The sequence below is a fragment of the Ascaphus truei genome, chromosome 21 (assembly GCF_040206685.1).
Source record: "Ascaphus truei isolate aAscTru1 chromosome 21, aAscTru1.hap1, whole genome shotgun sequence".
In the NCBI taxonomy this organism is placed as follows: Eukaryota; Metazoa; Chordata; class Amphibia; order Anura; family Ascaphidae; genus Ascaphus; species Ascaphus truei.
Genome location: NC_134503.1, coordinates 17,143,597 through 17,157,183, shown reverse-complemented (window position 1 = coordinate 17,157,183; position 13,587 = coordinate 17,143,597). Strand labels below are relative to the sequence as shown.

At 48.0% G+C, this 13,587-nt stretch overlaps 1 protein-coding gene across 6 annotated transcripts in view; it reads left to right on the top strand.

Moving 5' to 3' along the window:
• The window catches only part of PNPLA7 (patatin like domain 7, lysophospholipase), a 216,931-nt gene that overhangs the window by 71,356 nt on the left and 131,988 nt on the right, over positions 1-13,587 (top strand). For all 6 annotated transcript variants that reach the window (XM_075579164.1, XM_075579165.1, XM_075579169.1 and 3 more), the window contains one exon: positions 11,733-11,864. In XM_075579164.1, coding sequence (XP_075435279.1) covers positions 11,733-11,864 — 132 coding nt within the window. The remainder of the gene's footprint in view (positions 1-11,732; positions 11,865-13,587) is intronic.

Below are 13,587 nucleotides of genomic sequence, written 5' to 3'. Positions count from 1 at the left end.
CGAAATATATGGGATATATATTCATATATATTGGTGAACAGACTCTGTGTCAGTATAGTGGTCTTCAAATTGAGTATTAATACTGACGTGGGAAAGTTGAGGAACCCCTGTTGTCGGCTGAAATCTTACCGCGGCAGTACAAGAACAAAGCGTTTTCCGATCAAGGCGAAATGTGCGGAACAAACTTCCTGAATATCTTATCTTGCCACCTTTATCCTAGGGGATATCAGCTCGGCATGTCGGTACGTTACATGAAGATGAGCGGTATTCAGAATACCTGACACCATACTGCCGTAGAATAGGGTATCGGTGGGGGGGGGGGGGGAAACTTTGGGGAGGGGGAAGGCCAATAAGTTTGCATAAAAATGTAAATGGGCAAATTGCTGCGATTGGCTTTTGCTAGGGAAGTGGTTGATGAATGGGCCTGGGTACCACATAAAATCAGTGCAGCAGACCACCCAGGGGTCTGTGTTTGATGTACCTTTAAGGTGCTAGAAGTGTATGGAGATGTTAAAAAAAGCCTCGTTTGGAGCATTTTTCACAAATACGTCGTGAATGCGTTCTCCGGGGTCTCTCAAGTCATAAGAAAAGATGTGTGTATCACATCCTAAAACAATGCACGGGCATAGTTATTTTGGGGTGTAACATGTACACTTCTGCTTTTTTTCCGGGATGCTTTGTCTTCATTTTCCAAAGGTTTGACATTTTCTGTCTTTTGTTCCCAAACCGCACAGCTAAAAATAACCCCCTTTTGTTTTACTGCGTCCTGATTCACGCGGCACAATTAGGTAACAATAAAAGGGTAATATATTCCTTTGTGAATTCTCCTGCTCGAAAGTCATCGGGGTTTCTGCATGCCTACAGCTGACGTGTGCTGTATATACAGAGCACTTGAGATCCATTTTGGAGGACGTCCTGAATAAGTGGAAGTTGCTCCTGTCATAAGCGTAATACATTTTTTGCTATTTGATGCCAAGGGGCAGATTTAACCAGTGTCGGTACCAGTTCGCGCACCCGATCCAGTCACGTCCCCCTGTTCAAGTCAATGGGAGTTAACGCCAGATCAGTAGCTCTACCACAGAGGTAACCAACTCCAGTCCTCAAGGGCCACAAACGGGTCAGGTTTCAAGGATATCCCTGCTTCAGCACAGGTGACTCAATCAGTGGCTCAGTCAATGACTGAGCCACGTGCTGAAGCAGGGATATCCTTAAAGCCTGACCTATTGGTGACCCTTGAGGACTGCAGTGGGCCACTCCCGCTCTAACCCTTAGCAGCACTTAACAAATTTACCCCAAAGGGTCACATGGGGCAGCTTGGTCCCAAACGCTCAGAGTCTTTACAGTTTAAATACCCTTCAGAAATGGTTAACCACATTGCCCCACATACCTATATCTCCTGGGAAAAGCCTGGGGAGAAATAGACTGTAGTAACATGTATGTAGTAACATCCCCGAGCATGAGCAGTATATAATACGGATCCTCATCCTGCATTCATTTGTGTTTGTGACATAATGGGGGCGCAAACGGTCGCTTGCCCGCAGGAGTCTTCTTGATCAATAGGATGCAGATATATGAAACACATCTTTCTAGATGTCACATGCAGCCTGGGAGGGATGAGCTTTGCTATGTCCAAGTACTAACTTTGGTAATTTAAAATGATTGATGTATTCTGCATATCTTCTGTGTCTGGACACTATGAACCACCTCAGAATTTGCTTGGATTCTTCAGGTTCTTTACTTGCTAAATTAGCAATTACTTTGCTATATTTCCTATTTCATATCATTTTCTCTCAGGGGACGGCAACATGTGACTTGTTTCACTTCCCTCGTAATTTCTAACTTTAACCCACTGTAACCTTCAGGCATTCAGAAGTAGGGTTAATATCCGATGGTTCTTGATGGAAGCCAAACTCTTTTCAGTGCTTGTAGCGCTGTAAGCAGCATAGAATCGGTCTGCAGTTTTAATCTGTTGCGCCCCTGTCTGCTATTTATCATTAAATGTTTCACTAGAGTGATCCAAATGTACTGGAGGCAGTAGAAAAATAGATGTGCTCACTAATAAGTGTAGACATGAGGTTTCCTTTATTGCATTATTCACATGGGAAAGGAGCGAGAAACTAGGCCATCTCAATATTCCTCTACATACACGAATACATGTTCTGTATTTGTATAGAACGTTTCCATGTTTACCGTACCAGGTGTTACCTTGCCAGACTTGCAATCAAGGACTTTGGGGACTGTTGTTATGATGTATTTACAACAGCAAAAAATCAAATGCATTCTACGGCAGATGAAAATCAACTTGGGGAAATATGGCAGTATCACCCAAATTAGAGGCCTGACCCACATTGGAACCTAATTTAACTCCAGGGTGTCCTGTATAAAATTCCGTAAGAGTTTTAGCAAATTGAGATCTAAACCGATAAAAAATATAAAAGTATGCAAATCCTGGTTCTAGCACTCAAAAATGTTGATGTTATAGTTTAGTATTAAACTTTAGTGACAGCTGTTTGTGATTTGGGGTTACGTTTAACCCATTAAACCTATTGATACCATTGGAATGCTTTGATACTAGGTGGGACTGCCGCTTTCACTACCTTCTACATGCCAGTTAAAGTTATTCAGTCGTAGCAACGGCCTGAAGAAGGGACCACAAAGTAGTTCTGATAATTGCTTGCGTATCACTTAGCAACTGAACGGAAAGAGTTTTATTATTAGTGTGTTGTACACATCAGGGTGGCAAAAACCTTCCACCGTACCACATTTGCAAGGATGAAGAACACTTCACATGTCTGACAGGTTCGTAGAACCTGCCATACCCCATAATCACTCGGCATACAGTGCTTCCCGTGGCGGAGCTACCATGGGTGTAGCTGGTTCATCTCCACCGTGGGCCCTTCCTCATACAGTCAGACCACTGTTTCTGCACTTTAGTGACTGGAATGGTGCTCCGGCAGTTCTACAAGGCCGCCATCTCTCCCCTACCCACTCCCCCCTAACCCAGGCTCTACCTGTGTCCGTCAGTCCCCTGCTGGAGGGAGCCAGCCCCAGCGGGCCTAACACGGAAGTTAGGTTCAACTTCTGCTGTCGCCGCCTGGGAGGGCTCCCTCTGCCGCCAGGCTGTGCACTCCCCACTCCACAGTAGAGGGGGGGGGGGGGCGGCGGAGAGATGAGAGTCCTCTACTTCTGCCCCTGAGTGCATCTATTGCAGCCAGCAATACTTGCTACTGACATGCAAATGGGTACTAAATGTACTTATTTTTTTTGTTTCTAATCCACTTTGACATGGATCCCTCTATGCTTATGTCCTCGCTTTTAAAGCACAGCCTGGGTTAAAGAGGTGTGTGGCCAGCAGCCCTACTCACAGACAGCTGTGTTGATCCTTTGGGTCTCTTCATTGTGAAGATGGTTACTGGCCATCATAAGCATAAAGTGGATAAGAAGCAAAAGGTGATCCACTGTGAGCGCTCATTTGCATGTCAGTACCCAGAAACCCTGGCTGCAGTGGAAGCACTGTACACTGTGTGACTATGAGGTACAGCAGGTGTATGGACCTGACAGAGACGGGGATGTGCTCATGTGTCTTATCATTGCTGTACATGAAGATGAGCAACTCCAGAGAATCCGCGCTCCAGTCACTGCGGTGACCTGGCTTTATGTAGCAAAGAAGGGTTCTCTGCTGCATCTAAACTTTGACCTATTAAATGCAATCATTTACTATGTCACGCTACTTGTTGCAGCGGACTCTCTCGGCTGTAAAGTAATTGTTAAATGCCAAATGTGAGACCTTGTTACTGCCAGTTTGCAGCCTCCCGTCTTTCTGCGGTTGTCCTTTTCCCTTCAAATTGTTGTTTGAAACACTTGATTAAATCAGAAGACAGAGAGATAGGGCAAAGTCTATTAATCAACATCAACGTTGTCTGCAAGGGGATTGTCTTGACAGTGTTGTGACAAGCATGGCTTTACTGATAAAGGTTATAGCCTGAGATGGATGAGAGCAAGCTGCAGGGAAAAGTCCGTTTTGAAATAAAATGGACGATAAAAACTCTGCTTGAGCGTGAATAGAGTTATATATAGTTACACAGTTATCATATCCCCTAACATAGTAGATGAGTTTGAAAAAAGACATACGTCCATCAAGCCATCAGGTTCAACCTATGCTAGATTTAGACGACAGATCCTTTATCCTATATCCTTACTTACATTATATTGATCCAGAGGAAGGCAAACAAAAAACCCCAGTGACACATCATCTAATGGTATCTCATAAGGGGGAAAATAAATTCCTTCCTGACTCCCAAGAATTGGCCATCAGATTACTCCCTGGATCAACATTCTCCCCACATGACACACTCCTTTTGCATGCTGGAAGGTGTGGTGATGTGATGTGACACACTCCTCTTGCATGCTGGATGGTGGGGTGATGTGATGTTACACACACTCCTCTTGCATGCTGGAAGGTGGGGTGATGTGATGTTACACACTCCTCTTGCATGATGGAAGGTGGGGTGATGTGATGTTACACACACTCCTCTTGCATGCTGGAAGGTGGGATGATGTGATGTGACACACTCCTCTTGCATGCTGGAAGGTGGGGTGATGTGATGTGACACACTCCTCTTGCATGCTGGAAGGTGGGGTCATGTGATGTTACACACACTCCTCTTGCATGCTGGAAGGTGGGATGATGTGATGTGACACACTCCTCTTGCATGCTGGATGGTGGGGTGATGTGATGTTACACACACTCCTCTTGCATGCTGGATGGTGGGGTGATGTGATGTTACACACACTCCTCTTGCATGCTGGAAGGTGGGTTGATGTGATGTTACACACACTCCTCTTGCATGCTGTAAGGTGGGGTGATGTGATGTGACACACTCCTCTTGCATGCTGGGTGGTGGGGTGATGTGATGTGACACACTCCTCTTGCATGCTGGAAGGTGGGGTGATGTGATGTGACACACTCCTCTTGCATGCTGGAAGGTGGGGTGATGTGATGTGACACACTCCTCTTGCATGCTGGAAGGTGGGGTGATGTGATGTTACACACTCCTCTTGCATGCTGGTTGGTGGGGTGATGTGATGTTACACACTCCTCTTGCATGCTGGATGGTGGGGTGATGTGATGTGACACACTCCTCTTGCATGCTGGAAGGTGGGGTGATGTGATGTTACACACTCCTCTTGCATGCTGGATGGTGGGGTGATGTGATGTGACACACTCCTCTTGCATGCTGGAAGGTGGGGTGATGTGATGTTACACACTCCTCTTGCATGCTGGAAGGTGGGGTGATGTGATGTGACACACTCCTCTTGCATGCTGGAAGGTGGGGTGATGTGATGTTACACACACTCCTCTTGCATGCTGGTTGGTGGGGTGATGTGATGTTACACACTCCTCTTGCATGCTGGAAGGTGGGGTGATGTGATGTGATACACTCCTCTTGCATGCTGGATGGTGGGGTGATGTGATGTGACACACTCCTCTTGCATGCTGGATGGTGGGGTGATGTGATGTGACACACTCCTCTTGCATGCTGGATGGTGGGGTGATGTGATGTGACACACTCCTCTTGCATGCTGGAAGGTGGGGTGATGTGATGTTACACACTCCTCTTGCATGGTGGTTGGTGGGGTGATGTGATGTTACACACTCCTCTTGCATGCTGGAAGGTGGGGTGATGTGATGTTACACACACTCCTCTTGCATGCTGGTAGGTGGGGTGATGTGATGTGACACACTCCTCTTGCATGCTGGATGGTGGGGTGATGTGATGTGACACACTCCTCTTGCATGCTGGATGGTGGGGTGATGTGATGTGACACACTCCTCTTGCATGCTGGAAGGTGGGGTGATGTGACACACTCCTCTTGCATGCTGGATGGTGGGGTGATGTGATGTGACACACTCCTCTTGCATGCTGGATGGTGGGGTGATGTGATGTGACACACTCCTCTTGCATGCTGGAAGGTGGGGTGATGTGATGTTACACACTCCTCTTGCATGCTGGAAGGTGGGGTGATGTGATGTTACACACACTCCTCTTGCATGCTGGTAGGTGGGGTGATGTGATGTGACACACTCCTCTTGCATGCTGGATGGTGGGGTGATGTGATGTGACACACTCCTCTTGCATGCTGGATGGTGGAGTGATGTGATGTGACACACTCCTCTTGCATGCTGGAAGGTGGGGTGATGTGACACACTCCTCTTGCATGCTGGATGGTGGGGTGATGTGATGTGACACACTCCTCTTGCATGCTGGATGGTGGGGTGATGTGATGTGACACACTCCTCTTGCATGCTGGGTGGTGGGGTGATGTGATGTTACACACTCCTCTTGCATGCTGGATGGTGGGGTGATGGGATGTGACACACTCCTCTTGCATACTGGAAGGTGGGGTGATGTGATGTTACACACTCCTCTTGCATGCTGGAAGGTGGGGTGATGTGATGTTACACACTCCTCTTGCATGCTGGAAGGTGGGGTGATGTGATGTTACACACTCCTTTTGCATGCTGGATGGTGGGGTGATGTGATGTTACACACACTCCTCTTGCATGTTGGAAGGTGGGGTGATGTGATGTGACACACTCCTCTTGCATGCTGGAAGGTGGGGTGATGTGATGTTACACACTCCTCTTGCATGCTGGAAGGTGGGGTGATGTGATGTTACACACACTCCTCTTGCATGCTGGAAGGTGGGGTGATGTGATGTTACACACTCCTCTTGCATGCTGGATGGTGGGGTGATGTGATGTTACACACACTCCTCTTGCATGCTGGAAGGTGGGGTGATGTGATGTTACACACACTCCTCTTGCATGCTGGATGGTGGGGTGATGTGATGTTACACACTCTCCTCTTGCATGTTGGAAGGTGGGGTGATGTGATGTGACACACTCCTCTTGCATGCTGGAAGGTGGGGTGATGTGATGTTACACACTCCTCTTGCATGCTGGAAGGTGGGGTGATGTGATGTTACACACACTCCTCTTGCATGCTGGAAGGTGGGGTGATGTGATGTGACACACTCCTCTTGCATGCTGGATGGTGGGGTGATGTGATGTTACACACACTCCTCTTGCATGCTGGAAGGTGGGGTGATGTGATGTTACACACACTCCTCTTGCATGCTGGAAGGTGGGGTGATGTGACACACTCCTCTTGCATGCTGGAAGGTGGGGTGATGTGATGTGACACACTCCTCTTGCATGCTGGATGGTGGGGTGATGTGATGTTACACACACTCCTCTTGCATGCTGGAAGGTGGGGTGATGTGATGTTACACACTCCTCTTGCATGCTGGAAGGTGGGGTGATGTGATGTGACACACTCCTCTTGCATGCTGGAAGGTGGGGTGATGTGATGTTACACACTCCTCTTGCATGCTGGAAGGTGGGGTGATGTGATGTTACACACTCATCTTGCATGCTGGAAGGTGGGGTGATGTGATGTTACACACACTCCTCTTGCATGCTGGAAGGTGGGGTGATGTGATGTTACACACACTCCTCTTGCATGCTGGAAGGTGGGGTGATGTGATGTGACACACTCCTCTTGCATGCTGGAAGGTGGGGTGATGTGATGTGACACACTCCTCTTGCATGCTGGATGGTGGGGTGATGTGATGTTACACACACTCCTCTTGCATGCTGGAAGGTGGGGTGATGTGATGTGACACACTCCTCTTGCATGCTGGAAGGTGGGGTGATGTGATGTTACACACACTCCTCTTGCATGCTGGAAGGTGGGGTGATGTGATGTTACACACTCCTCTTGCATGCTGGAAGGTGGGGTGATGTGATGTGACACACTCCTCTTGCATGCTGGAAGGTGGGGTGATGTGATGTTACACACACTCCTCTTGCATGCTGGAAGGTGGGGTGATGTGATGTTACACACTCCTCTTGCATGCTGGAAGGTGGGGTGATGTGATGTGACACACACTCCTCTTGCATGCTGGAAGGTGGGGTGATGTGATGTTACACACTCCTCTTGCATGCTGGAAGGTGGGGTGATGTGATGTGACACACTCCTCTTGCATGCTGGAAGGTGGGGTGATGTGATGTTACACATTCCTCTTGCATGCTGGATGGTGGGGTGATGTGATGTTACACACTCCTTTTGCATGCTGGATGGTGGGGTGATGTGATGTGACACACTCCTCTTGCATGCTGGAAGGTGGGGTGATGTGATGTTACACACTCATCTTGCATGCTGGAAGGTGGGGTGATGTGATGTGACACACTCCTCTTGCATGCTGGAAGGTGGGGTGATGTGATGTGACACACTCCTCTTGCATGCTGGAAGGTGGGGTGATGTGATGTTACACACACACTCCTCTTGCATGCTGGAAGGTGGGGTGATGTGATGTTACACACTCCTCTTGCATGCTGGATGGTGGGGTGATGTGATGTTACACACTCCTCTTGCATGCTGGATGGTGGGGTGATGTGATGTGACACACTCCTCTTGCATGCTGGAAGGTGGGGTGATGTGATGTTACACACTCATCTTGCATGCTGGAAGGTGGGGTGATGTGATGTGACACACTCCTCTTGCATGCTGGAAGGTGGGGTGATGTGATGTGACACACTCCTCTTGCATGCTGGAAGGTGGGGTGATGTGATGTGACACACACTCCTCTTGCATGCTGGAAGGTGGGGTGATGTGATGTTACACACTCATCTTGCATGCTGGAAGGTGGGGTGATGTGATGTTACACACACTCCTCTTGCATGCTGGAAGGTGGGGTGATGTGATGTTACACACACTCCTCTTGCATGCTGGAAGGTGGGGTGATGTGATGTGACACACTCCTCTTGCATGCTGGAAGGTGGGGTGATGTGATGTGACACACTCCTCTTGCATGCTGGATGGTGGGGTGATGTGATGTTACACACACTCCTCTTGCATGCTGGAAGGTGGGGTGATGTGATGTGACACACTCCTCTTGCATGCTGGAAGGTGGGGTGATGTGATGTTACACACACTCCTCTTGCATGCTGGAAGGTGGGGTGATGTGATGTTACACACTCCTCTTGCATGCTGGAAGGTGGGGTGATGTGATGTGACACACTCCTCTTGCATGCTGGAAGGTGGGGTGATGTGATGTTACACACACTCCTCTTGCATGCTGGAAGGTGGGGTGATGTGATGTTACACACTCCTCTTGCATGCTGGAAGGTGGGGTGATGTGATGTTACACACTCATCTTGCATGCTGGAAGGTGGGGTGATGTGATGTGACACACACTCCTCTTGCATGCTGGAAGGTGGGGTGATGTGATGTTACACACTCCTCTTGCATGCTGGAAGGTGGGGTGATGTGATGTGACACACTCCTCTTGCATGCTGGAAGGTGGGGTGATGTGATGTTACACATTCCTCTTGCATGCTGGATGGTGGGGTGATGTGATGTTACACACTCCTTTTGCATGCTGGATGGTGGGGTGATGTGATGTGACACACTCCTCTTGCATGCTGGAAGGTGGGGTGATGTGATGTTACACACTCATCTTGCATGCTGGAAGGTGGGGTGATGTGATGTGACACACTCCTCTTGCATGCTGGAAGGTGGGGTGATGTGATGTGACACACTCCTCTTGCATGCTGGAAGGTGGGGTGATGTGATGTTACACACACTCCTCTTGCATGCTGGAAGGTGGGGTGATGTGATGTTACACACTCCTCTTGCATGCTGGATGGTGGGGTGATGTGATGTTACACACTCCTCTTGCATGCTGGATGGTGGGGTGATGTGATGTGACACACTCCTCTTGCATGCTGGAAGGTGGGGTGATGTGATGTTACACACTCATCTTGCATGCTGGAAGGTGGGGTGATGTGATGTGACACACTCCTCTTGCATGCTGGAAGGTGGGGTGATGTGATGTGACACACTCCTCTTGCATGCTGGAAGGTGGGGTGATGTGATGTTACACACTCCTCTTGCATGCTGGAAGGTGGGGTGATGTGATGTGACACACTCCTCTTGCATGCTGGAAGGTGGGGTGATGTGACACACTCCTCTTGCATGCTGGAAGGTGGGGTGATGTGATGTGACACACTCCTCTTGCATGCTGGAAGGTGGGGTGATGTGATGTGACACACTCCTCTTGCATGCTGGAAGGTGGGGTGATGTGATGTGACACACTCCTCTTGCATGCTGGAAGGTGGGGTGATGTGATATGACACACTCCTCTTGCATGCTGGAAGGTGGGGTGATGTGATGTGACACACTCCTCTTGCATACTGGAAGGTGGGGTGATGTGATGTTACACACTCCTCTTGCATGCTGGAAGGTGGGGTGATGTGATGTGACACACTCCTCTTGCATGCTGGAAGGTGGGGTGATGTGATGTGACACACTCCTCTTGCATGCTGGAAGGTGGGGTGATGTGATGTGACACACTCCTCTTACATGCTGGAAGGTGGGGTGATGTGATGTGACACACTCCTCTTGCATGCTGGAAGGTGGGGTGATGTGATGTGACACACTCCTCTTGCATGCTGGAAGGTGGGGTGATGTGATGTGACACACTCCTCTTGCATGCTGGAAGGTGGGGTGATCTGCAGCACGGGGCAGGCGGATTCACATCATATTACATAGGGGTCTTAGTATCTCCCTAGTGCCATGTATAATGACCACACAGTTACGGTGTATCCCATTCCATTTACATATAGGGGTCAACGTTCACGAAGCTACACACGGGCCATGCAGCGGGAATTAAAATTGCGAAAACAATGCAAAAAAAAAAAAACAAGACTCCCGATATCAAAAATCCGCGACATGAACGTTATTAAATAACAAGTAAAACTCGGCTTTTCCATATTCAGTGACATATGTTACACCATCAGATACAAGAAAGGGTTAAAGTGATTGCAGGACCCCAACCTGCCTTCATTCACTACATTGTCACACGCTATGCCGCAGAATGGGAATGCCAATGAAATGCACACATTGAATGTGCCACATTTTAGCTTCCTATCTGTTTCCAACATGGGTATTCCCCCAGCTGTGTAGCCCAGCGTGCGCTGCGTGGTCTGACATAAAGTACAGAACCGGACAGCAGTTTCTGTCCTTTTGGGCCAGGCTGACTTATTCTGCGGTTCCTTTTATGGTGGAAGATTTGGTCCCTTTTTGTTTTTTTATTTCAAATGTTTTTATTATTTTTTGGTGAAAGCAACATAGAGACGTTATAGGATTTATCTACACAACCGCGCATTAAATGCCACGTTCAACATTTCTTCCAAACGCCTGGAAACACGCAGTGACATCAGGTCGAAATAACTTTCAAACGAAAAAAAGGTTAGGGCTGAGTTTGGTCCCTTTTTTTTAAATTTTTTACACACATGTAGCCGCCATTCATGCTCCCGCAGGGCGTTGCAGCGGGACGCACACACCTCGCCCGCCGGAGCAGACACCATTCTGTATTCCTTATCCGCACATGGAAAAGGGGCGGGGCTAACGTGCTATTGTACTTGCTGCAATTACGCCAATTACACCTGTATCTCACCGTAACTGCGTTGTGCTTTATTACGTTTTGTCGCGATTATTTGATGTGCAACGCGTCATATTTATGTTCTGTCACCGTCAAGTTTTTTGTTGTCGTTTTTTTGTTGTTGTTTTTTTTATGGTGAATCGGTGGAACAATTGATATAAAATCCTTGTTCATTGTTGCCTTTCTACTTTGAGTGACTTCCGTATATATTTCTCTCCCAGGATAATGAGGGAGCAGCCCAGCGTGGTCCTGGGTGTCGCCCACACCGTGGTGAAGAGAATGTCCCCGTTTGTGAGGCAAATCGATTTTGCTTTGGACTGGATGGAAGTGGAGGCAGGCCGGGCCGTTTACAGGTAAGGCCTGTAATATAGTGAGCGAGCGCGTGATAATTGCATGTGTGGGCCTGACGTTGATATAGTTGAGACGTGCGGCTGTGAGCGTTGGTGCGGCAGATCTGAGGAAAGACATGACATTTGTATTTTCGCGCTGTTGGCGCACCACGTGACACTGTGAGCCAATCACAGCGAGGCCTACCCGTCTGACGTCATGGCCACGCCCATTAGCCTGTGCGTGTCACCGCTTGGACGCTAGGCACAATGCGCGTGCGCCGTGCACGCGCAAGCTGTGCGCGCGCCCGCATGCGTGCCAGAACTTACTATAAAACCAGCCTAAGAGACAACACTAGGAGACCCGTCACGTCTCCACCTAAACAACCCAATAACGTATACAATATGCAAGGGATTTGCTGTACGGACCCATCGCAACCAATGCGCAAGTGTGCATCTAGCACAGGGTGAACAACTCCGGTCCTCAAGGCCACCAACAGTTCAGGATATCCCTGCTTCAGCACAGGTGGCACAATCTGAGCCACTGATTGAGCCACCTGTTCTGAAGCAGGGATATCCTGAAAACTTGACCTGTTGGCCGCTCTTTTGCGGACCCCTGATCTAGCATCTCTGCCGCATGGGCCAGAAAAACTTGGGTTTAATCACCACAACATCTGACCTTGGTCTTGAGTTTGGGAAGTCCGTTGTTAGATACAGTAATAAGAAGGAAGAATGGGGCTGGGTTGCAGGTCCGAGCATTGTGGCTCCTACGTCTGTTTCTCAGTATCTGGACCCGGCATTATTGTCCCACACATGTATATTATACAGCTATTGTGGTAAAGAATAAAAGAACAATGTGGTGATAATTGGAGCACTACAGTACGAGTGCGATTTACTGAATTGTAATTGGTCATTTATTTTCTATTTTCGAGCAGAAAATAATGACGTTCTGCACAAGTTGGAGTACAGCATAAAATAGTTAAAAGAAAATAAATCGTATTTGTACATAACCTATTGATTTGATCAAATCTGTGAATACCGCATGTACAGTTTTTTCTATTTAAATGACAACTGTTGGGCTGAATGTGTAGCTTTCAAACCTGTTCAGTACCTGCATCCCACAGCATAGTGTAGCTCACTATAGAAGTAAAACGCGGGAGCAAAAAAGCTCTTTAAAATGTTGATTTTGAAATGTTGACCTTCTCGGTATTGAACTGAAGGATAAAGACATGTTGAATATTAAATTGTTATTGTTCTGGGTTTGTTGACTTCCCAGAACAGAGACACGGTTGCCCAGATTTACTAAATAGTTGTAAGCAATAAGACCCTTGTGATTCTTCCAAATAAATAAACGGTGAGTTTCCTGGGCACTTGGCGCTGCTTAAGTAAATACGGACCTTTATCCACTGATATGCTTGGCTAATGTGATTGTTTTTCTGTGTTGTTTCCTGGTGCTTGGGGCATTGGCGTAGATGTGTAAGATGAACATTAGAGTGCATACGTTGGACCACTAGACACGTAGGAATCAGGTTTTGGTTGAGAAAAGGAGAAATCCTGTGAGTTTTTTGTGAAGTACAGTACAGGTATACCCCGTTTTAAGTACACTCACTTTAAGTACACTCGCGAGTAAGTACATGTCGCCCAATAGGCAAACGGCAGCTCGCGCATGCACCTGTCAGCACGTCCTGAACAGCAATACCGGCTCCCTACCTGTACCGAAGCTGTGCGCAAGCGGGGAGACTATAGAGCC